The 23,532-nt window shown below is 37.5% G+C and overlaps 3 protein-coding genes and 1 long non-coding RNA gene across 7 annotated transcripts; 2 read left to right on the top strand and 2 right to left on the bottom strand.

Annotated features, from left to right (window-relative positions):
• The first annotated feature begins 3 nt into the window (after nt 1-3).
• LOC147753232 (uncharacterized) lies at nt 4-5,388 on the top strand. Of its 2 annotated transcripts, none has more exons than XR_015311841.1 (3): nt 4-218; nt 540-631; nt 1,842-5,388. It is a non-coding gene; the product is annotated as an uncharacterized LOC147753232 (long non-coding RNA). The 2 variants fall into 2 exon arrangements; XR_015311840.1 differs by having other exon boundaries at nt 4-407.
• Nucleotides 5,389-6,221: 833 nt separating this feature from the next.
• Nucleotides 6,222-10,203, bottom strand: holn1 (CD2 antigen cytoplasmic tail-binding protein 2 homolog holn1). Of its 2 annotated transcripts, none has more exons than XM_022836269.2 (5): nt 9,858-10,203; nt 9,081-9,318; nt 7,908-8,110; nt 7,565-7,706; nt 6,222-6,941 (listed from the first exon to the last, which is right to left on the bottom strand). In XM_022836269.2, exons 1-5 carry the CDS (start codon nt 9,992-9,994, stop codon nt 6,639-6,641), a joined length of 1,023 nt encoding a protein of 340 aa, XP_022692004.1. In that variant the 5' UTR covers nt 9,995-10,203; the 3' UTR covers nt 6,222-6,638. The 2 variants fall into 2 exon arrangements, with proteins under 2 accessions (XP_022692004.1, XP_022692005.1); XM_022836270.2 differs by having other exon boundaries at nt 9,081-9,424; nt 9,858-10,000.
• Nucleotides 10,204-13,702: 3,499 nt separating this feature from the next.
• On the bottom strand, nt 13,703-18,308 carry LOC111262194 (uncharacterized). Of its 2 annotated transcripts, none has more exons than XM_022836271.2 (5): nt 18,140-18,308; nt 16,059-16,302; nt 14,921-15,166; nt 14,463-14,733; nt 13,703-14,144 (listed from the first exon to the last, which is right to left on the bottom strand). In XM_022836271.2, the coding sequence occupies exons 1-5, from the start codon at nt 18,230-18,232 to the stop codon at nt 14,063-14,065; spliced, it is 936 nt and encodes a 311-aa protein (XP_022692006.1). In that variant the 5' UTR covers nt 18,233-18,308; the 3' UTR covers nt 13,703-14,062. The 2 variants fall into 2 exon arrangements, with proteins under 2 accessions (XP_022692006.1, XP_086825114.1); XM_086968988.1 differs by lacking the exon at nt 18,140-18,308 and adding an exon at nt 17,413-17,509.
• On the top strand, nt 18,308-23,474 carry Ercc1 (DNA excision repair protein Ercc1). Its single transcript, XM_022836279.2, has 5 exons — nt 18,308-18,429; nt 20,084-20,213; nt 20,916-21,092; nt 22,018-22,174; nt 22,996-23,474. The coding sequence occupies exons 2-5, from the start codon at nt 20,091-20,093 to the stop codon at nt 23,205-23,207; spliced, it is 669 nt and encodes a 222-aa protein (XP_022692014.1). The 5' UTR covers nt 18,308-18,429; nt 20,084-20,090; the 3' UTR covers nt 23,208-23,474.
• Nucleotides 23,475-23,532: the final 58 nt, after the last annotated feature.

The following is a 23,532-nucleotide window of genomic DNA, read 5'->3' as shown; positions in this document are numbered from 1 at the left end:
ACAAATGCTTTGGATCTGCGGGTAGATGAAACTAAAATATGAAGATATTAGACAAACGACTTCGGAATACGTAAATAAGACAATAACTTATACGATGAGAAAATAACATGTTTTTATTAAGAAGTTCGGTCAACTAAAACACGCTTAAAAGCATGTAAAAGATAAGGGAATCCTAGAACGGTAACACTGGTAAAAGGTCGAGATTCAATACAAGTAAGGTGAGTCAACATATGAACGTGGAAGCAGTTAAAAATAGCAAGCTTGCCCCTATAAAAAGCACAGCCGTACCTATCATTAATATGAAAAATCTCATGCGAGGAATCAACCACATACCTTAAGAAAAGTGGATTCTAATAAACTTTTAAATGACCAGTAAAACAGGATTGAAACTGAGACCATTCAATGTGGTATGAATTCTACATGGATGTATCGAGCTATCAAAACTATTCAACTAAGCCAAGACATCACCATGATTAATTTAAATACACAAGAATTAACCTCCAGTCGTCTGCTGTTGAAATACCAAAAATGTTTTACAGGAGGATTCCAACTATGCGGAGAAAGATTTCGAAAAAGCTGTTATGCTATGGATGACATGGTACTGCTTTGGTGAAAGCACCGAAAATTTGGAGTAAGTGAACAGATGACGTCAATATTTTCAGTATTTCCTTTAGAATTATGCCACTGTAATAAAGGTTAACCACGTTTATTTCTTAAATTAAATACTTTCCTGGTCCTTTTTAAGGCAACAACTGTTTTCTAGCATATTTTGGGTAGGATGGAGACAAAACTTTATTGATACGTTACTAACGTTACCCTAGCTAATGTCACATGGTCAGATTATGCTGCCCCAATTGTAATGGTAGAAAAGAAATATGGTGACATCAGATAATGTTGATTTTTCTACTGGTCTAGATACCAATCTTGAGCACCATCATTGCTTATCACTTCCATCGAAAGCTATGTCTCAAAAACAAATGAAGAAATGTTTTGTCCTTTTATGATCTAGCTGAGCCATAGCTGAAACTTAGACGATGAATCAAAATAAATTTGCAGAAGAGATGCTAACGAAGAGGGAGATTCCAGTATCTGGTAAACTAAAAATCTACATAGGTATTTGAGTGGATACATATTAACTTTGCGATACCGGTAGCTAATTAAACGTATTTAATTACTGTAGAGTTATTTCCGATGGTTTGAAATATATACTATGCGATCCGTAGCTACTTCAAGCACGACAAACACAAAACGGAATATATTTTCTAGCTACGGTTAGCTAACTTACCGTTGTTTTAGACAATGACCCTCAATTCACAAACATCAATTCGCAGATATAGAATCACTTAGAGCACAACATATCTGTACAGCTTCAATTCATTTACAATTTAACGGCTCGGCCGAATAATTTGTTTATGTATTTAAGCGAAGCTATCGCAAGCTGAGACGGACACATGATCCAATGGCTTTTAAGTAGCTAGCTCTAGAATCCTACAGTTCCGCCTGTAACTTAACTGAAAAATCTTCTGCAGAACTGTTTTTGGGAAAGAAAATTTGCGTACATTTTGATTTTTTTTCTGAAAAAGTGAAATACTAGTACAGCAGCTGTGACTAAAAGAACCCAAAAAGTCACGAAGCAAAAATTACTTTGATAGTCACCACCGTATTAAAGAAAAATAATTTTATGGATTAGAGACCAGAAGACCAGAGTAACAGAAACAAGTAAGCGCCTAATATCACTCTCGATGGATTGGTAGAGTAATGTAGAAGGCTTAAATATATAATCAAAAATGAACATGCCACGCTAATTAGTTAAGAAGCTTTTTTTACTTTCGACTCGACAGATTCTGGAACACAACATTACTGATCATGCCGAGTCAAGGCCCTCAGACATTGGAGGATACTTAGTCAAAACCACAACCGGTTTCTTTGACCAGACCTCATACCAGGATTACTTTAAGGCTCGGTAGCCTAACAGTGAAAGAAACCGAAAAATACTAGGCAACTACACAAAGACATCTCTTCTAAACAAAGAGAGAAGTATTATATATATACTATATAAACTTCAATATCTACAAAAATACTGAGATAACGATCATACAGTAGTAGTCTCTATGACAAGACAACAATGAGTATTTTCTTGTAGTAGTCCAATACCCATAGATGTCATAGATGTCCATAGATAGCATCAGTTACGTTGCAAACGTTGTTCCGAATTTAACGTACGATCTTCGTTAATAGTGAATACTGGTGGGTTTAGCACACGGTAGTTCGCTGGCCCTTGAATGTGGCTGGGAGTGAAAATGAAGTACAGCAGGATGGGTTAAGCTGTTTAGAGACACGTGGTTCAGTGCCTGACGCCAAATTAGACAAGTATGGACAATAATCTAATCGCCGAAGCACTTTGACGAACAATTTTTTCTAGCTCATTTCATATTTAAATATTCCATTAACTGAGAATCCTTAAAAATGTTTATTTGCTGCCGCCAATCTAGGTCACGTACAACGTAGCGTGTCACCCCTCCGTTGCACTTGTTATGCGATATGCCCATGCTCACTATAAAACCTTATAACCTTGCCATTCCTTCTGAATCAATCTGTACTAACATCTGATCAGTATCTTGTCAGTGCCTTGTAACATGTATTTTTACGTTGTTGGATAGTTTTATCATGGGTACGTCTCCTCCTAGAACATCAAAAGTACACCTAGAACGACAGAATTTCGCCCAAGAAGCTCTTGAATAGCCAATCGATAAAATTTTTCACGGTGAAAACGGCATCATAAATGGTACCATTTAAAATGTTGACTACGGAATCCGCATCTATAAACTCGTATATTGGTAACTGACTTATCGAAGTGTCGATTAAAACTGTTCGTACCAAAAACTGTCCTCGGACTCTTTGGATTGGTTTCGGAAGTTTTTTCAGGAAATTAGTAGTCGCAGGAATAATGGTCCAAGTAGGCATGGGATTGGATAGTTCTTGAGGTGGCCTCAATTACATGCGCCCCAAGCGGAAAAACGGAAATCTGTACATATTTCAGACGTTTGTCTCGTTATTCCATTTAGTAAAGCCGATAAACGTTCAGGGGAAAGACGCGATATGTAATCCAGGGCATTCCCCTCTGCAATTCGTAAATTAAGGGACAGTTGTGCGGTAGATCTTGTATTGTAACAATGACCACGTTGATCAATGTGTAACACTTCTGTCGATAGTTAAAGTAAATTCCAACAGTAATCATCATTGCAACATCAATCGTGCCTCCTTCAGTAATTTAAATTTGCTGTTTGCTCTATGTCACAGATATTGATATTGGCTACGATCATTTAAAGATGACCTTTTCGGAGCCTGGTGATTTTCTGTTAAGTCTGATGAACTTGTGTCACACACCAATGTCACATGCACTCGCGTGTAGTGGAGACGATTCACCATTGATTTTTGGTTGCACGTGAAGAGCGATTTCATATAGGGAAGGGCGTGGTGTTGCAAATAGCATCAACAGACATGATTATGATTTTCGTCGTTGGCAACCCCGAGTATTCTCCATTTGCCTTTTCTGGGCTTTTGTTCTCGCAGAAAGAGTAGATTATCGGTCTAAATGCTAAGTCGTGGTCTCTTTGCCGTTGCTGGTCATCATCGCTTACTTTGCCGGATACGTCTGCGTTCTTTCCATCCAGTCCTGTCGTGCTGTTCCAACTCCTGTTTGCTCAACGTTGTGTGTTTAGGCGCGCTAACGTTATTGACGTCCCTCAGCTGTTGCGCACTATCGTTGGCCAATGAATCCTGGGATTACTTTGACCAGCTGAGCCTTGTGTTTGAGCCGTTGTATTTAAAACTTCTAGAATGCTCGGCGTTGCCGTTGTATTCAAAGATCTAACAACAAATGCATAGCTACGAATGTTATACTTCTTCCAATGGTGATTAGTTTAACATTCCAGAGACAAGGCGGCACAGGTGCCTCAAAGTGACTAAAAGTTTTGCATCGGTGGCAAAGTGATACGGAGCAATCCGCTTTAACATGAACTGGCTGAAGACATCGTCTACGTAGAATTCCTACCTCCGCTCTGTGACAGGCACCAAGCAGCCATATGTATTGATGGTATTTGATATAAGCTGATTCTTTGCTATGTCCACAACACGCTTCCTTGTCTCGAGAACAATCGGCTTATTTTGATGTACTTCATCAGAAATATTATGACCAAGCTTATCCAGAACAGTTTCAAGTCCTCCATTCGGATTGGATGAGTTTTTTTAGGCTCAACTCCGAACCACTTGCATACTGAAACAGTGGTAGGTATTCGGAAGGTGGGGCTAGCTGGGATCTGTCAGCGGCAAAAATGGTTTTGAAACTTATGGCATAATTTTTATTGCTGATTTCTTGAGTTGATTACTGAGACTGACTAACGACTGCGATCGTGTCAATAACCCTACTAATTTATTAGGTTCTCCAAAACTCTTCTTTCGGCAAACTTGCCGCTCTTTCGCTGCCTCAGAAGAACTATTAGTGGTGACTAATATATCAGAGACTAGGCTATTGGGAACCTCAGTTCATCACCTTCTACATCCATTTCGGGCAAACGCGCAAATTTTTGACAGGACTAGTGGATTGTAAAAAAATGTGTATTAACACTCAAAAATAGACAGTTTTTCATAGACTACACACATAGCTTCACTACTCCCAGAGCAGCGCTCGCCGCTGACACGAGCGATCAATGTTAGTAAAAAGAAAGGGTAAGAAAAGGCAAAACAGCATCAGTCACATGGATCGTTGGCCGTTGCGTTTTTGTCGCGTCTGCACATCTTTTAACGAACGTGCGACACTTGAATCGGCTCCCGTTAACGACGAACATACGAGTGCACGTATCAACGAGCAAGGAAACTACAATAGCAACAGGGGCGAAGGGTACAATAATGGCCGTAATAACGTCGTTATAGTATAGCGTCCCTGCTATTTTGAATGCACTCTCGCGATGACGCACCGAACAGGCAAACGAATAATGTGGATCGTTCCACACAGCTTCGGATTATATATATATAATGTTGCAAACGATAACGCGAATTGCTTTATGATGCAATGGAGGTTTCAAAGAGAAATTATTAACCACCTGTCGGCTTGGAGGTCTGCAAAAGGATCAGGTAATACATCTTCATCAAAAGTTATCCATGAACCTCAACATGAGACGAAGTGATCAAACGTCAAATTTATCTTGACCATGATCTTTTAGTACAACCCAGAATACGTATTCGACGAAGTAAATAAATTCTTTCACATCAAAAAGTATATACCACATCACGGGGCATACCTACATCTCTTAGTAGTCTATTTGCCAAGCGAACTGGACATGAAATCTAGGCGGAATATATCTATGATATTTATATGGAGTAGATGATTCTCAGAGCTGTTCATGAAATTTACATGGAGTCCATGTTATACCTCTGGGCAAGGAAATTGGCCACGACGCCTGTTTTAACTATTCATTTCTATATTAGATTAAAATTTGAGAATGCATTGTCGTGCGGTAGTGTCCGTTATAAAATAGTTTGACTCTCATCTTGTTTTAAAAGAAAACCGTGACATAGGCGCCACCTGAAATATTACCCGACACATCTCCTATATGATTACATTTTTTACACTAAAAGCACTCTGATAATATACATCATGAAGGATCGAAACGGTATACGTGAATATATAAATAATTTAAATAGGATCAAGATACAAGTATTTTTTACCCATATATATATATATATATATATGTTTATTAACGTCTTCAATTGAATATTGGGTTTTATATTTCACATATCAGAAATATTAGGTATTCTAATACGTCGTCTTTCAATTAAGTCGCAGTCTGTTAAACTATTACGTGTTTGGTATGAGATTCACAACAAATATAAGACGAGAGTACACATTGTTAACAAAGGTAATGTTATTTGACGGGATTGCAGTGGAGTGCCCTTCCATAAGCATTTGTCAAACCGCCGAGCTGTTATCACGATTACGTACATTATGACCGAGTAGAAGAAAAGTCAAGCTTCATTATAACTATTCCCGGCTTTGCACATCTTTAGTGATTTGCCAAAAATTATCAAACAGTTATCGGGATGTTTTGTCTTGTCCAACTTATAGTCCTGGCCCTGCTTTTTTCGATTATCACCGTTTCCGATTCTTACGGAACCCCATTAACGGGAATAACTTTAAAAGTTGCAAAAAACAAATTGACCAGTTCATCACCTAAAAATTACGAATTTATTTATCATAAGCTTAAAAAGCACGTAGTCATTTATCGTAATTGTTTTAATTATTTATTACAACTATGACGTAATATATACATATAAAACAATGAGAAGCCATAAAACTGGCATTTGCTTGGGTCTCTAACACAGCCGTCTATATGCCATTCACATCGATTATCGATGAATACCTAACAAAGGCTCTTATTCACATTATTCTGCGATTAAATACATATTCTGTCCTTTTAGAGCTTTCCACTAAGTATTTCCACTATATATAAAAGTCGATATCTGACACTTTTTTTTTGTCTGTTTTGACAACGGCTGAAGGTAAGCAGCTGTAATACGCTTTAAGACACAGCTAATTGCTCAACTGTGTGGAAAAATTTATAACCAAAATTTATCCAAACTTAAACGTATAGATCAAAATCAATTCGTTTTGACGAGTAGAATTTTTCTTCGTCCTTTTTTCTAACGTATACGCCATCTCGAAAGTAGCCCTGTTCGCTCCAAGCCAGCATATCCTCTGACGAGTAAGGTCCGTACACCTGTGAACCATTTTCTTCATCCCATTTGTACTCCCACATAACTTTCTCGTCGCCAGTCACCATAAAATCTGCGGATGATGATTCCGACGTAGATGGCGTATCATTATTCTTCTTTATGTCAGCTGTTGTTTCGTCGTCAGCAAAAATGTCCATATCAGAGGTATCCTACAAATATTTTTAAACCGATTTTTTTTATAGTACATGAATGATTTGAGGTCATGTAAGTTTACTTTAATGGGAACACACTATTCCATCTTTGTTGGTAAACAAAGACCTATTATAGCATTTTATTTTATTGATTTATTGTATTCTAAATAAAATGTTTATCATATTAATGAAGAATGATGATATTAGCGTCAGGATCTACGTGAACATCAAGCTAGGTTTAAACATCTATTGATAATAAAAAATATACGAAATTTTAGAAAGCTCGTCAGTACTATAATATGCAATAAAGCTCTACAGCTCCGTCTATATATATATCAACCACTCGCTATAAATACACAGAAGTCTGTTCCAATTTACATACATGCTGATATGTCATAGTATTCTACCTGTAGAAAATCACAGATTCTATTCGATCAAACATCAAAGTTGTACACAAGTATCAATGCAATATCAAAATCGGTTCCAAGACTCGGGAGTAATTTTCTATAAAGAAAAAAATATTTTGTTGACCTGTTTATTTTTCCAATGGGATTTTTAAGTGCTTCAGTAGGTATATGCTCAAATACGTACGAGTACAATATGAATCAATAATAATGAAAGTTTAGATAGAAATTGCCAACCTTTTTAGGCGCAAGAGCCAATCTGAGTTGTTCATACGTCCTCTGGTAGATATCCATGTCGCCGGTTGCGAGAATATCACCAGCACACCCTACAATCTTGTCCAGAACAGCTTGCTGTTCCGGATTCAGTTTTCTTTTATCTCTAAAATAAACGTATTCATTTCCAAAAGAGAAGAGAGAGAGTATGTAGTATCTGTGACCTCACCAATTGTTAGCAATCGCCATTGTTATTATATCACAGGCAGCCATAAAAATATTTAATTTCCAAACCTTTCCACACTGTCTATTACCTGAAACTATAGACGTAAATATTCTAAAGTAGTTGAATTATTTATGGACTTACTTGCGGTTGCTTCTACTTCCATGCTGTCCGCCTCCCAGTCTCTTAATACATCGGAGCACATCTTCACCTGGACGCATTACCTCAAGCATTTTGGCATACGTTGCCTTAATGTCAACTGTTTGTGGGGCGTCAGATTCGGAATCAGAGGAATCAGCCAGGCCCTTTTCCTTTTCCTCGATTTCTTCGCGTTCCTTCACTTTCACCTACAATAAGCAAAATACAGATATAATATAAATAAAGTCGTTGAATACACAACAATTATCATATACTTCAAAAAATGCTATTTGATTTACTATTTTGACACTTTTTTGTCCGAGAGCTGCTCTCGTACTTGCTTTGGAGTACAAAACTGTTCACTCATATATAGTTACCCTAGTTTTCGACAGGCGAATTTTACTGAGCTATGAAAAATCAGAAAACTTGAGTGACTTACGAATATGAGTTCTATCCTAAAGCTACAATGAAAGTGAATGAAATGTTCACAGTTGTTTACGACCCATCTCAAAGTTTACGAGTGTAAGCATTTGGCTTTGATGAATGTAAAAACACCATACTTGTTCAGCTCGGTGAAATTTACAATGTAAAAAAATAGGCAGAATAACTGCCGCATGATTTGAGCAAGCATCAAAAAATGAAGAAGCAGAGACGTTTGCCCTTATTTGTTGTAACGTTCCGATACTGACCCAACCTTGTGTCGGACTGTGACTTATCACAACGTTCACAGTAGTGGGTGGCCGCAAGTGAGCAATTACAATCTAACGCGAATGTACGGCCTTAATAGCTCATAGTGTATATTTGATGGTCTAATGCAGGCGTTGTCTACTACAGCTTCATGGCTTCTGATCGTCGATTACGGCTGAAGTTAGAATTCATTATCTCCAATTTCATACTGAACGACCTAACACAAGCGGTTACCATTAAATAAACGTCGGCTTTCTCCAGAACGATCAACCTTAGTCCTTTACTAAAACTGTGCTCAAAAAGGTGGGACAAAGATGTTTGATGCTCTATGTTTAGGGACGTGAATGTGTATTAGAAGGAAGACTGAAACACATCGCTACTTTTGTGTGTTCAAAACATGCTTTAGATTCTAGCAAAAAAAAAAGCTGGCACTGCGTTAAGTCAAATGTGTTGCAAGTTTTTAGCTAATTCATGCAAACAATGTAAGCTTACCCAGTCAATATTATCCAGCCAGCTGTCTTTAATTTCTTCCTTTTCTTTTTTGAAAATAAACGTCCCTTCTTTATCGAAATGTCCTTGCTGCATTTCTTCTTCCATATTGAATGCTGTAATTTTTGTCTCGCCATCGAACGTAATAGTGGCTTTTTCCTGTCCATCAAACATTCGATCCGTTTCAGCGTTCGCAACGTTATATTTATCTTTTTCTATTTCAGGTTCATCCTCCTCATCACTGTAAGAAAATGTGACGATGCAAACAATCCGAATATTTTTAATATGGTGTTCCCGATGCCCTTGCTCGATAATGAATCACGAAGTACTCACATCCTTCTACCGCACTGTAGATACAAACCGAAAAAAAATGCTGAGTACACTATTAAATAGGAATAAACAAATAGGACCCATTTCCTTTGCGATATATAACTTGAGGGTGAATTCATTGATCCGGTTTTTTTTTTTTGCTAGGAAATTTCTAGAGAGACACGAACCGAAGCATTCGAAAGAGTTGACGGATTAGTTTAATTAGTATATATAAACAAGATATTGACTATGACTGTGAACGTATTTACTCATGCGCTATGATCCTTAAAATATTTATCAAAAAGGTTTCCTACGGCGCGTTATATGTATAGTTTCTCATGGATTTCTCACGTAGTGCGTCATTTCCTCTCTTTAACCATGAAGCTATATATATATATATATATATATATTTACGTGTGTTGAGTTTATAAAATTATAATTTACTTGGATACCTACAGGTAATTAGGTTACCTGTCTAGGGAATTCATCTTAGCTTTTTTTATCTCAATTTGATCTTCATCGCCATCATCATCACACAGGCCAACTGGGTTGCTGCGACTTTTTTGCCTTCGCAAAGAACTCGACTGTTCTTCCGGTGGGGGTACCATTATAATCGAATAGCACTGGCACAATAGCAAAAAAACACTGCGGTGGCTATTTGAGTACAATTGGCGCGAAAAGGATAGTATAACTGGATAACTTCACCGCTATTGGACACATTCAATTGGAAATGAATAACGGCATTGTCCGATCTGGCATTTCGCTTTCGAGCACACGTTCGGTATTCGGTTTGTTTTGGTTTGAGCTATTGTTGTGATGATCATGATGATAATGATGATGATGATCGCAATAGTGGCGGCATTTTAAATTTTGCGGCATATGTCGATATATATAATTTGATTCCAATATTGCTGTAGTAAATATTTGCTGTCGTAAAATATGATTTCTAATGTAGCGCAGGAAAGTGGTACTCTAGTATAGGCTCGCATGGGTTTCGCCCAGTAGCAGCGCTTCTGCCTTTGTGTTAGCAATTACGTGTGATGTGTTCTTTGTGTACTCGTCTGCGATGACTTCGTTTGCTGCTTTTGATATAAAATTCTCATTCCATATCACACATGTTTGTCCACCTACACGTTTTTGTGAAAATCGTACAAGAAGGGTTGCCCTCATATTCGGGTAACTCAATTATATTGCTATCAACACAGCACCGCTACTTGAGCATTTGCATGATTCAGACCTTCTTGTTACATGAATTATGGTCAAACTCTGACGGTGAAGCCATATTATGGACTGTGATGATCCGAAAAAAAGCGCTAAGTCATCGTTTCGGCCTGTGTTAACGACTTCGAGACGCCATTACTTTCGACGCGCTCAGTGCGACCAGTGTGTTTCTTGAAAAAGAAAACAATGGAAGAAATCCGGACGCTATGAGAGCTTGGTCTCGCTTGTTTTCTCGCTAAAGGTTCGACGTAACTGCTACGAACTTCCTAGGACGTACACTTTTTGTAAGAATATTTTTAGGCGCTACATAGTTGTCGGTCGTGTTGCCAAATGATGTTCAGTAAAGACCATCCATATTTCTGAAAAAGTGACAACCTACGATTTTTCAAGTTTTAAAAATGTTCATCCAAGTTACCAGCGAAACAGAATTATGCAACGTTTGCTTTAGCCTCATTTCGCTACGTTACTTAGTGACGTTGAAAGCAGCCATTAAAACACAGTTTAGGGTAGCATAATTTTTTTTTGTTGATTTTGACAAAATTTTTTTGTTGATATTTGAGGGTTACTAAGTAAAGCAGTTTGAGATTATATTTATTTGAAATACGGATCCTGCAAGCAGTTTCTTCTTCTGCGTCAGGACCCACCATGATCATTTTCCGTTGACATTTTTGGAATTAAAATGAAGCGATGAGTATAACTGTTTGATCCAACTTTAAAATTATCGTAAGCGTGTACTATTGGTTAAGCATTTATCTAATTAGTTTCCCTAAAAAGAATCGTTTATTATTAATATATTCGCGCAATTATGTTTGGCGTATGTGGGTGTTCAAGTTAATTATTTCACAATTCAACACCAATGACGACGAAATCTGTTTCTTTATCAGTAAGATTAATAAAGATAGATTTATTCATACACGACTTTCGTAAAATCCAAAGAGACTTCGTAGTTGAAAGTTATGAGACATTCCAATTTGAAAGTTTAGTTCTCACACTGTCTTATATTAGTAGAAAGCACGACACTCTTTATTGCTTCGACGATAATTTATAACGTTATGTGTCCTCATCGTTAGCTCGCGACGTTTTCCTACCGTTCCACCAAATGATATATGCCATCTCGCCAGAAGGTAGCAGTGTTGCTGTTCTCTGTCGAAGGTGATTGTTTATTGAATGAAAACGATTCAAATCCATTGGTGCAAAGTTCGGAAAATACGGAGGGTGCAACGAAACCTCCTACTCAAAGTCCGGAAAGAGAGCGTTCCCTGTGCGTGTTCGGGCTGTTATAAAGCGACATGATCTAACCTCGTGTGTCGCCTCTTTTCCTGGATTGCTTGTTTGATTCGATGCACCAGCCAAACAAATGTGCCTGTCACCTGTGCGGCTTGTAGTATGCAGTTCCCAGTAAATCAGGCCCCAGTAAATCTTAATAGACGCAGCTATAAGCTTTTTGAAATAAAGACATAACTGGATCTTGAGCCTTGTATCCTCTTATATAGCTACCCATTCCTATTGCTGGTTCATGCCACGTACAGACACGACTTCTCACCACCGGCGACAACTCTGTCCAAAAACAGGTCATTGGGGCCGCGTGACGCTAGATACCGGGTCAGGTTTTGAGATGCAACGTTAAGACATGATTCTTTGTTGGACTCAAAAAGTTTATGAGGCACCAGAGCTTTAAGTTTCTACACAATTTCAAAAAATTAGAGGCGGTTCACAGCGGTCGTCGATGTTTTCTAGCTACGGGCTAACGATTCGCGAATTGGAAATCCACTCTTAAACAGTTTTGTATGTCGATAGCACTGTTACCGTATATAAGGCAAATGGACTTAACTGTTTCTGCAGCGTTTTGACCTTGACGGAATTCGTACTTTAGGTGGTGTCGAAAACGCACTGTTTTCCACTTGGAACATCAACACTTCCGCATAGAAATTGCACTATAGCGTCACATCACGCTGATACAGTAGGAATAACGTTTTCAAACGGTATATCAGGGATAAACAATCAATGAGGGAAAATATTTTTAGAGCGTGTCAACTTTCTAAATATATCATACATCGTGGTAAAACCGTTGCAGTCGTTTTGCGCAGATCGCAAAGCTTTACCGTAAGTTTGTACACCCGATATAAGCATGTAGGATAAAAAAAAAGTGAATTCGTAGCATCGACTCTAGGATGGGAGAAGAGTATCACATTGACATTTATAACAACTAAAACTGAGAGAAGAGAAGCAATAAGCTAGCATAGCAATTTTATTAATAACCCAATATACAAAAGCAAAGTATTGTCATCATGGCAAATTATAATTCGTGGTATGTTTTTTGAAATATTTTCAAAATTCTAAGTTCATGTAAAATTGTATTTTCTTAATAGCTCCTATATATTATCATTAAAATAAAAATAAATTATAATATATAAATTATATTATAATTTAAAGTAATTTTTCTAATAATAATAATATAATTTATAATAATTTTAAATAAATTATATATTATTAAATATAATATATATATATACATCCTTAATAGCTAGCATTATCGTCGCCGTGTTCCTTGCCTGTGTTCATTGTTAGTCAAAATTGGTACAAAGCAGGGACAATATACCGTACCCTTGAAGCGAAGTTTGTTTTTAGCTTTGTTCTTTTAGCCGTAGGATCAGTTAAGTCGTAGCGTTGCATTCAGATGCAGCGCAGATAAGTCTCTTGGCCCGAAAGAGTCACCAATGTTTTTACGGAGTGTTGTTCGAAAGAAATAAAAAACTAGTATTTGTGTGAGAATTTTTGATATGATGCTATCAAAAACGTTTATCGTTGTCATATTGCTGACAACTTGTTTATTGACGCAATAAGGGCCGCCCTTAGTTCGCGCGCTTACATGCCGGATATGTATTATAATTATAAACCATGATGACATATTAATGTGTATATATATTTTTTTTTTGTAGACAATGCTGTTAAAAATTATTTAAATTTTTTTTTATTATTTAAAAAAACTACACGAACGTATGTGCATTACTTTCGCAAAATTAAGAGCCAAAATTCAACTAATACAACGACCTGACAGTTAATAACATCCAAAGTGGCTAATAAAGGCACATTGCTTTTTACTCCACGACGCAGCGATTTTATTCACAATTATATTACATATCAACTGTACAAAGTAAAACTTTGCGTTATATCATTAGAAATCATGAGAAACCAATATGTTCGGCCGAAGCACAGCACCATCCCAACATTTTTCAAGTGACATGGTTGTATACATCGACAGTCGATTAATTGGTACGCATGGCAACAACTTTCATTGTCTCGAAGAAAACCATACGATACTCAGATGTGAGCTAACACGTGTCATATCTTAATAGGCTTCATTGTATAATACTTCAATAAGACCTGTATTCTAAATTTGAATAACGACGACGGTTTGAATGTTGGTAACACGTGTATACACATATTATTCATGCCTACATTCCTATTGGTAGAGGTGCTTTTCCTGCCTCACGCTCCTCTGTGTAGATTCGCTGTAGAATCTGATCTACCAGTTCTCTGAAAAATTCAATATAAATCAGTCATGATAAATGCCTATTTTCTTAGCAATAGGATTTAATGAATTCTGTTGGCATTATGCGTACGGTCTGATTATGGTACAATAAGAGCGCTGCCGGATAGTGAGTGTGAAAATGATACTACTAACCACTAATTTTTCAAGCGGTTCTAAACGGTATGTGGCTGTACATGCCTAAGCTGCCTTGTATTTAGAAGTATTGTAAGAGAACTGTAGTTTAGGTTACTGCGATCCTATAGTCAGCATGCAACATGCAAGCATATAAATGATTTGTATTTCGTATGAAATTGTTGCCCTACTGTATATTGGAGTTTTTCTCTCGCAATAGATTCATATCTGTTTCGTAGCGACGGCTAAGCAGTTGTCTCACGTCGTGCCGCTGTTCAGCTAAGCAACTTAGAAGAAATGCAGCTTTTATTCGAACAGGATCCGCTTCGGTCGGTTCACAAATGAGTTTAACCAAAACGTCTACTGCGCCTTCGTTTGACGCATCGTTTTCAATTTCTCCGTCGTCAGGATTTGGTAGAAGGTAAGAGGCAGCCGCCGAACTTTGATTGCTACGTAGAATTGCTGAAAAAACATTGGTAGGTCAGAAAATATTAGCGTAATCTGTATTAGCTATGGAAAAATTGAAATATCAAGAGGAAAGGTGACCGTTCGCGTGTGCAATTTCGTTACTTTAAAACGTTCGTGATAAAAATTTGGAACACTGCAGAGCAAATAACTATAGAAAGCTAAAAATGTCATTTCTACTCACCAGATAAAGCGTACACAGCTTTAGTTTTGGCAGCAGTGTCCCGCTCGGATTTAACAACGGTGATTAATTTGGGGATTAACTCGAGTGCCGCCTGCTGGCACTCAGGAGAATTTTGCGCCAATTCGGCCAAAATAGAGCACAAAGGAGCTATCATATCGTTTAAAACCGACCCAGGATCTGAATGATCGGCACACGCGGTCATTAAAAGGGCGGAGATTGGAGCCACAGCATTCCGACGGTCTTTATCTGGATGTCAGAGAAAATTAACTGTCGTAATAATAATAATAATAATAATAATAACTGTAATAAAGTCAGTGTCGTTAGGTACAACCTTTTGCTTCGCTAAAAGAATATGATGAATATCTGTCATATGATTATTAACACATCAAGCCTATTGGATTATTATAACCGTGTTATTGTATTACGGTCAGAGACTAAGATCAGCTGAATAGGTAGAAAGAATCAATTGTATAATTACCTTCCACGCGAACAAATTTGCTACAAGTAGTCGGATCCACTGCTCCAACTTTTTATTTTCACATCGAGTAAATTGTTAATTTTTATCTCTTTATACACCCTAAGGCTAAGCCTTTTGTTTGTAATTCTAACCCCGACGGAAGCCTTACCGCATTATGGTTTATAGTACCGTGTAGTGCGATGCTGCCTAAACATCTACTTAATAAATACTATTGAAATATTCTTATAGATACAGTGTCAACACTTTACTAATAAACACATTCCTTAAAATAACTGTATTAAGGAAAATTCTGAACTTTCAACTATGAAGCAGCACAGCACGGTACCAATCGACTGTGTGCCTATAATGAGAATATCGAAATCAAGCTCGGGAGTGATGACCGTAACCGAGAAACCATTGGAATAATTCTAAGCTGGAAGTCCAGTTAAACAGGAATACAATACATCGATAAATCGATATAGTCATGTCGTTTCTAACTATACTTCCGCGCTCTATATATATGGTACGTAAACCTTGCGTGATCGGCATATTACCCATTATATATAATTTCGTAGATATAATATCTAATGGGAACTAGAGTACTGTCCTCTGCGCTCAATGTTGCCTGATGTCACAATGACCCAACTCTGAATGAGAAATTATTAATTAAATTAGCTATACCATCGGCCCTGTCCAGTAACTCGCCGTCGTCTGCTATGTGCTGCAGTTCGTTCTTGATAGCGTCTAAGATATGTGGTTTCTGCTCATCTTTGATTAAATCAACGAGACCGCTGAGCACCGATGTTATTCCCTTGACCGCAGCAGTCTTAGCCTTCACTTCAGCCGAATTTACGCTCTCTGGGTCGTTATTATTAGAATGTGGTACTGCCATCTCACCCAGTACTTCGTTCAACCAGGCGCGGTCCTGCACAAACGGATTAATTATACGCTCAGTCAGTCATTTTTGTCACATGCAACGTAAATCATTTGAAAAGATAGGATAAATAATGACATAATCGATTGTTTCGACGCCCATCCATCAGCTGATTCGTGCTCTAAGTAAACTGAGTGAAACGTTAAGGATCTTATGCTAATTTTTACCTCTTGTGGCAGTAGTTGCTATTTTTATTGTTTTAAGAATATGAGGCGCGCAACATTTAGAGGTCGTACTTTGCCCAACGTCTATAAACTAACTTTACTAATAGAGATTACTATTAAATACCTCCTAGTCCTCCCCTCCTAGCATCTTATTTACCTCAGCTTCTCAATGTTACAACCCAGGAGTGTATGTGTCGAGTATTATATGAAAGGCATAATATACTTCCCAGTGGATGGTCCTATTAAAACCTCGCTATCGTGCTAAGTTGTGATGTCTGATACGTGGGTCAGCGTCAGTAGTGCGCTCACACTGATTGCGGTAAGGCGCTCATATGACCAGATAAGGAAATGTATGAGAAAGGCCACACATCCAGGTAAAATTCAAAGTGTAAGTTTTCCAATGGGTCGCTCAAAATTGTTCACTCTAAAGATTTTTTTGTTAGCTAGTACTGCCCGCTGCGATCTTTATTGTCTGGGCTTATTAAGGCATACCGAAAAACGTGCCTTCAAAATAGATCCACAAATGAATCGAAATCAGTAGCGCAAATTCTATGCATTTATATCTAGTCTTCCAGTCAGATATCTTTATTTCATTTACGCCCAGTAATCTTCAATATTCTCTCTATGGTTATTGTATAAAAACTGTCTCCTAGGATCTACAGCGTTATCGTAAACAATAAACACGGGTGTTTTAGATGTGACCCTGGTAGCTCTTTAACGCGGACTCCTTGAAACCAACAAACAGAGAACATAATCCCACTATCCGCGACGTAAACGAATCCAGAACTGGCGGCTCGTAAAGAAAGTTCAAACAACATTTAACAAACATTTAACAACATTAAACAACATTTAAGAAACAACACTTAACAAAATTAAATTAACGATGCCAGTTTATACTGCTGCCTCGCTACCCAAACATTCATATACATTGACTTACTCTTACGTTTACACCAAATTGGTATCCATTTTGCTGCTTCACACTTAGGTGATACAATTTTCACTTTGTTATTTGTAGATATGAAATCGATCATTGAAACCTTCTATTGTTTGCAGAAAAATGCTAACAAGTGTAACAGTGTCTCAACCCAGAAACGGAGAGACCATAAATACTCAATGAGTAAATTATTTTAACACATTCGAATAGAGCTCGAATGGGTACTCGAGCCTAAAGAGGGGGCAGACATTACTGTAAAGCTAAATAAAAAATGGGGAAATTAAAAGAGGAGGTAATTATTGTATCAAATATTCCTATCAGTTTAGGATTAACCTCTCAATAAAACGAAGTCCGCCATCATTAAGTAGCTTGAAGCTTGATTATTTCTTTTCAAGAGAAACTGATGATAAAGACTTCACAGAGTCTCTGGAATAAACAGCATGACCAGTTTAATCTAGTTTAGTCTGGATAACCAAGATGCAATACCACCATATTACACTTTGATGTTGCCTGTTTTTGTTTATAAACAAGAGCTTTCATGTTTAAACCTGATAATTCGGTTTGATCCCCTTTGCTTCGGTCAACATGGTGAACCAACTGTAAGGACTTAGTAAAATGCGCCTGCCCTGCTCTAAACGCTTTATTTCTCTAAACATTGCACCATAATAAAAAAAAATGTCGAAACGCGAGTGATCGGCAGTCATTAACGGTGCCACCTGAAATTACTGACCTGTTCGGTCATAGGTTCTGTGGGTCCAGACCCAGGTTGAATCTGTGAAACGGCTAGCCTAAGTGCGCGAGGAAGGTCGCCTTGATCAGCCATAATCGATGCTGGCAAATTTCGTGACACGAAATGTAAATGAAGAACAGAACTTTGTAGAAGAAATTCTCGAATTAACGAAATAACACGGTATTTAGTGCTCTACCCGAGACAGTTAGCCTAGCATCCACCGTGACACAACACAGAAACCGTGCGCCGTCCAAACAATCACTGAATGGGTCCATTCGACAAGTAATCACGTAAGTAGACCCAACAAGTCAGAATTGTACAATACTAAAGCCCACTAGTTTAATTTCTCACAGTTACTGAAAATTCTGAGAGCGTAAATGTTCTTGTGGTAATCATTTTAATAAGACTTCAATGCACCGGAACCTTTGCAAACAAATATTGAGCTTTGTCTTGTTGTTTTATACACCAGAGGTCTTATTCCGCGGAAGAGGGACAGTGCGGTTGCGAAAATGCGTTGAGAGTGGTCGAGATCCCGATTACTCTTATCGTAGAGCTGCGACGCGAGTCATACAGTTACAAGTTACACTGTGACAGTGGTGAAAATTTGTTGAAAACTATAGGGGGCATATTGCCTCCTTTAATTACTAGTTTACAGCGTGTATAGCAATTTATATTCTCCACTTACTATTTAGAGAATGAGGGTAAGTTCCGAGGAGAAAGTTTCGAGCAGAGTTGAGCACGACTTTACACCTGAAAATTTTGGTTTTATCCATATATTTTTAACACTTGTAGAAAGTATCATTTAGGAGTGTGTGCGCGTAGTTTCACTAAGCTTAACTTAATTCGAGTGGAAGTTTCAAAAAACATAGCATTTAAAACAAGTAATAAAATCTGATCGCGATTCAGTTCATTTATATACACGACGAGGGGCTGGTGTGCGATACCCTAAAGTTTTGTCGATAAAGAACCCACAGAATAACTCGAAGTACTGTGCATACATAGCTTCAGCCAAGATTGAATAAAAGCGACGCCTTTGTTGGCAGCCAACTCATCTGTGCTATACGTTTGTCTGTGTAAAGCAGTGGGTGTAAACAATGTCTGTGTTGCATACTTACGAGCCAAGAAGATCAATTTATTTCAGTATACCGGCTGAATTTCCAAAGCGATTATCAGCAGTTTAATACAACATAGGGTCTTTCTATTATGAGACCTTTTATCTATAAAGGCAATGTTGTTTCTAACAGGCACGGTGCAGCTTAAGTTTTTTTTCTCTACTTCACCAAGGCTTTTTTTAAATTCCAACTGCGTTATGCGTAATCTTGTATTTTTCCATGTGTACACAAGAACATTTTAAATGTTCTTCTGAATTTAGATCTCTAGAGTTAAAAAGGCGGCTATAGGGCCTCATCTCAGAGTATCGAATTCAATTCTTAAAAACGAATAAACCAATTGAAAACAAGAACAGACTATTTACCTTGATCACTGAATTAGAAAGCAACACATTAGACGCAGCACTTCCTGACAAAGTACCTACCTCATGTAAAGTACCTATCTTATTTTGGCGATCTTGTTTGACACGATTGAATCCGGGTTCCATCCGAAGTTTGTTTGTTTTACAATAATGTTTCCGGTAATTGTAATTCGTTATAAAGCGATCTAACCCGGCTGACGCACAGGATGCAACCGGATGTAAATTGATTCGACTAGTCCGCACCAAATCAAGTTGAATATTTTAATAAGTAAATTGTTCTTATGGCATTTTACTGTGCTTTGCGGTACATTATTATATTTTTCTTTGTTTCGTTCGTACTTAACTAGACAGCATTTAATAGTCACCAGACGAAACCTCTTTGAATATTTCATTTAACCTTGACCGTAAAAGCGTCCGTACTGAAAACGATAAATCCCTTGATCAATTAATTCTGAATATTGATTCAATTCAAGACGCAGAATGTCCCGCGAGCAGGCCCAACCAGCTTCCATTTCATCAACTGCAACAGCTGGTACCCAGTCTTCGAATATTCTCGTGCACGTTCGACAGAGAAACAACCCAGTACTCACTTTCATTAAAAAGGTTTAGTGATTTAGAAATCTTTCTTTTAAAGATGAATCTACTCAATAATGTGGATACTAAATAATTGTTAAAATATAATACACTTACGACTGAGCTATTTGCTAAGGCTTACCAGCGAGTTTTCTGGAAAAGGCCCAGAATTAGAATTAATTTCTTCCCAGTAGTCTTCGAACGTATGTCTGTCTATGACGAACTTCCTTAGACCAAAGCGGGATTTTGTATCTTTTTATAATCTAAAAAGATTTTCCTAATTTCTCTATATATTATTGAAGAGACAATGAGATTGTTTTGATTAGTGGCCTTACCTTCGACATGAATCAACAACTGTAAATATGATTGAAAAGCTTTGAAACGAACTTCCCTATTTTCTGGCGAGACAGCTTACATCATGTAGTGAAGAGACAGGACAAAGTTAGGAATATTGACGCGAAATAATGATTTCTTACCACGGGAATAATAGGTGCTATTCTCTATTAGATAAAACTGCAGACATTATTCATATATATATATATATATATATGCCATGCACTGTATGTCTCTTTCTAGCAAAATCAAATATATTCAACTTTCTTGCGACAAATACGCCTATATCTGACATTGAATGGTGTCTACCTTTCATTCACCTACAGACATCGTCTGACATTTTTCTATTGTTATGCTCTGTTCTGAATAAACTATTTATTAATTTTTGTTTGTTACCAGGTGGCTTATGAGTTCCGAAACGATCTCCTGGCAGATTTCGTTGTTGGCCAGAGTTCCTGTTGTTTATTTCTCTCTCTTCGCTATCATCAGACGCAACCTCAGTACATAGTTAAGCGCCTAGATGAGCTTCAAAACTACTTTACAATACGGATTCTTTTAGTCCAAGTTGATATCAAGGTTAGCGTGTACATACTGTAACCATCTTAACTTTTCGGTTTGAAATTTGTAACATTGGATCAATGAATAGTCGTGACACTTTTCAAAGAGGTGCTGACGCTACCCAGGATATTTTTTTCGCATATAGTAAAGGCTCCATACCTAAGGGATAGGCTTATTTAGTAACAGTCTGAGGTGATTTTCGATTAATTTTAAAACTCAAATAAAGCGAGTTCTTCTAGTCGGACCCATTTTTGGGTTTGGTTACCTACTGTGAAGTACTGCTCTTACCTGGTTTTTGCCTCTGACCCCGACCTTCGGATGCCACGAATGCGTTACTTAATGAAATGCTTCCCCCCATAAAATCCTCGCTGTACATGGTACACCTATTCCTATTTTTATCGGTAGCCCTTTGACCTCGATAAGACGTGAATGAGAAAAAGTGTAGAAAAGAGTTGTTTTTTGTAATACGGCATAGCCATCCTTAGCGCCTTATGTAAAAACAACATCTTGTGACCTGTATTAATGGACTTTGAGGACAAAGGTGGGGACTTTTAATGTCATGTAAAACTCTTAGCAGAAGAAAAATGAAAAAATGTAACCAATAAACAGAGAATATTTATGCATCAAACTGAAAAAAAAAAAGCTAATACACCTGGTAAAGCTACGTTAACCACGATTGGGTTTCTCAAGTGTGCCTTTATTTTGTCCGATTTTTCAGAGTAAGTAATGTAAAGCAATGATTTTCTCTACATATGTATTCTTTTTTTAATTTTGGATCTATAACCACAATGCTTGGAGGGAAATCTTTTTTGTTTTGCCAATATTGTCTCTTGTAGGATATTAACTTATACGCAAGCAGGTATCTATTCATTATACTTACCACGTTATACTCAATCACCATAATTAATTGTGTTTTTTCGGGCATTTGATTACTAATAACCAGGATCCGCCACCTGTTTTACGTGAAATTAACCGAATGGCGCTTCAGGCGCGTTCAACTCTGATGATCGGATGGTCCCCTCAGGATATCGCGCAGTACCTCGAGTATTACAAACTACTTGAACACAAGCCTGCTGACTTAATTAAAGAAAAGATTGCCGGTAGGTTAAATTTTCACTTTGTATTCGTCATGACAAAATACAAGCCTTAATGAGCTAATAGCTACTATACTTTCTCTATCTTTCGTGCTCGTTTTGAGGTGTATTAAGGTATTAAGCATATTCTCTAAGCATATTACGGCATATTCTTTAATATACCGATCTAGCCTAACTAGACCTTTGTATTCAATCAGTCCAAATCGACCCCGTAGAGTGGCCGGATTTGGCTGATTTTTTTCTGGATCGTTGGGGTGTGACCCTGGAATGAGCTGCGCAAAATGCAACAAATCGAATTGGGTCCGAAAATTGGATTTCGAGAAAAAATTATGATCTTTCACACTTCGACTATTCAGCGGTACTTGTAGTGATGATGAGCATCGACGAATTAAATTAAGCAAATAGGCCAGCGGCAAAAAGGAGCGAAACAAATCCTATGGGTCCACCTAGAAAAGGCCGATGTTTTTCTACGCTAGTGCAAAGCTATGCCCAATCTTGCTTGTGCCTTTTTTGCACTATCTTATCTTCTTGCATATATCCTACTGCGTAACGTGTTAGTAATGATAGCACTCACTTTGGATTTTGGGTACGACACTGAAAACTTATCAATAAACTTCGTCCCTTTTTTTATTTTTAGAGCCTTGAAATCTGAAAAAATTGGCGTCCAGTTAGGGCTAGCTATACTTAAATCTGTATTGCTATAGACATTATAAACGATATTGTCGTTGTTTTCGTAAGCATTTTAATTTGTACCGCGTTGCGCAAACAAGTCACTTTGGCTACCTTGAACAAGTATTTCACTCTATAATGCATCATTAATATTTCAGCGGATCCTTACACACGCGCAGTAACTGCGCTTTCATCGATAAAATCGATTAATAAGCCGGACGCTATTGAACTTCTTGAAAACTTTGGCTCTTTGAAAAAAATTGCAGAGGCTACTGTCGAAGAGCTCGCCGTAATTCCGGGAATTGGGGAACGGAAAGCGAAAATGATTTTTGATACCTTCAGAGAACCATTCATGTTTGCTGCTAAGTAAATTTTGCTGTGATGATTTGTTATCATAGATATGCTTAACTGTATGTAATAGTGTAGATGGTGTTGATATAATGTGATATCAAAGTCTTCTATCAAACACATTAGTGGACGGTAATAAAAAGAAGACGATCCTTTGCAGTCCACGTGTTTTGTGTTACTGGAATTTTACTATCGCCACCACGGTTGTATTCGTGTGTATGTCTTGTCGCTCTCAATAAACGGAAATTCGTTTGAATAAATAAATTAATTTGATGCAAGTATGTAATTTTATGACTGCTATGAGTAACTTAGAACCTGATGATATCTTGTATTATTTTTTTTCTTTA

This window comes from Varroa jacobsoni, unplaced genomic scaffold (assembly GCF_002532875.2).
Source record: "Varroa jacobsoni isolate VJ856 unplaced genomic scaffold, vjacob_1.0 scaffold_634, whole genome shotgun sequence".
Lineage (NCBI taxonomy): Eukaryota > Metazoa > Arthropoda > Arachnida > Mesostigmata > Varroidae > Varroa > Varroa jacobsoni.
This window is presented reverse-complemented; position numbering and strand designations above follow the sequence as displayed.

What these genes read in the sequence shown, in the direction of transcription:
- holn1 (XM_022836269.2), bottom strand. Translation starts at nt 9,994, where the DNA reads ATGGTACCCCCACCGGAAGAACAGTCGAGTTCTTTGCGAAGGCAAAAA. An exon ending in GGCTGGATAATATTGACTGG is followed by an intron (nt 8,111 to 9,080) that starts GTAAGCTTACAT and finishes TGCTTATTGTAG; the next exon opens with GTGAAAGTGAAGGAACGCGA. An exon ending in GGAAGTAGAAGCAACCGCAA is followed by an intron (nt 7,707 to 7,907) that starts GTAAGTCCATAA and finishes CGTTTATTTTAG; the next exon opens with AGATAAAAGAAAACTGAATC.
- LOC111262194 (XM_022836271.2), bottom strand. Translation starts at nt 18,232, where the DNA reads ATGGCTGATCAAGGCGACCTTCCTCGCGCACTTAGGCTAGCCGTTTCA. An exon ending in CAGAACCTATGACCGAACAG is followed by an intron (nt 16,303 to 18,139) that starts GTCAGTAATTTC and finishes CCGTTTGTGCAG; the next exon opens with GACCGCGCCTGGTTGAACGA. An exon ending in GAGAAAAACTCCAATATACA is followed by an intron (nt 14,145 to 14,462) that starts GTAGGGCAACAA and finishes TGAATTTTTCAG; the next exon opens with AGAACTGGTAGATCAGATTC.
- Ercc1 (XM_022836279.2), top strand. Translation starts at nt 20,091, where the DNA reads ATGTCCCGCGAGCAGGCCCAACCAGCTTCCATTTCATCAACTGCAACA. An exon ending in TAGTCCAAGTTGATATCAAG is followed by an intron (nt 21,093 to 22,017) that starts GTTAGCGTGTAC and finishes ACTAATAACCAG; the next exon opens with GATCCGCCACCTGTTTTACG. An exon ending in AATTAAAGAAAAGATTGCCG is followed by an intron (nt 22,175 to 22,995) that starts GTAGGTTAAATT and finishes TTAATATTTCAG; the next exon opens with CGGATCCTTACACACGCGCA.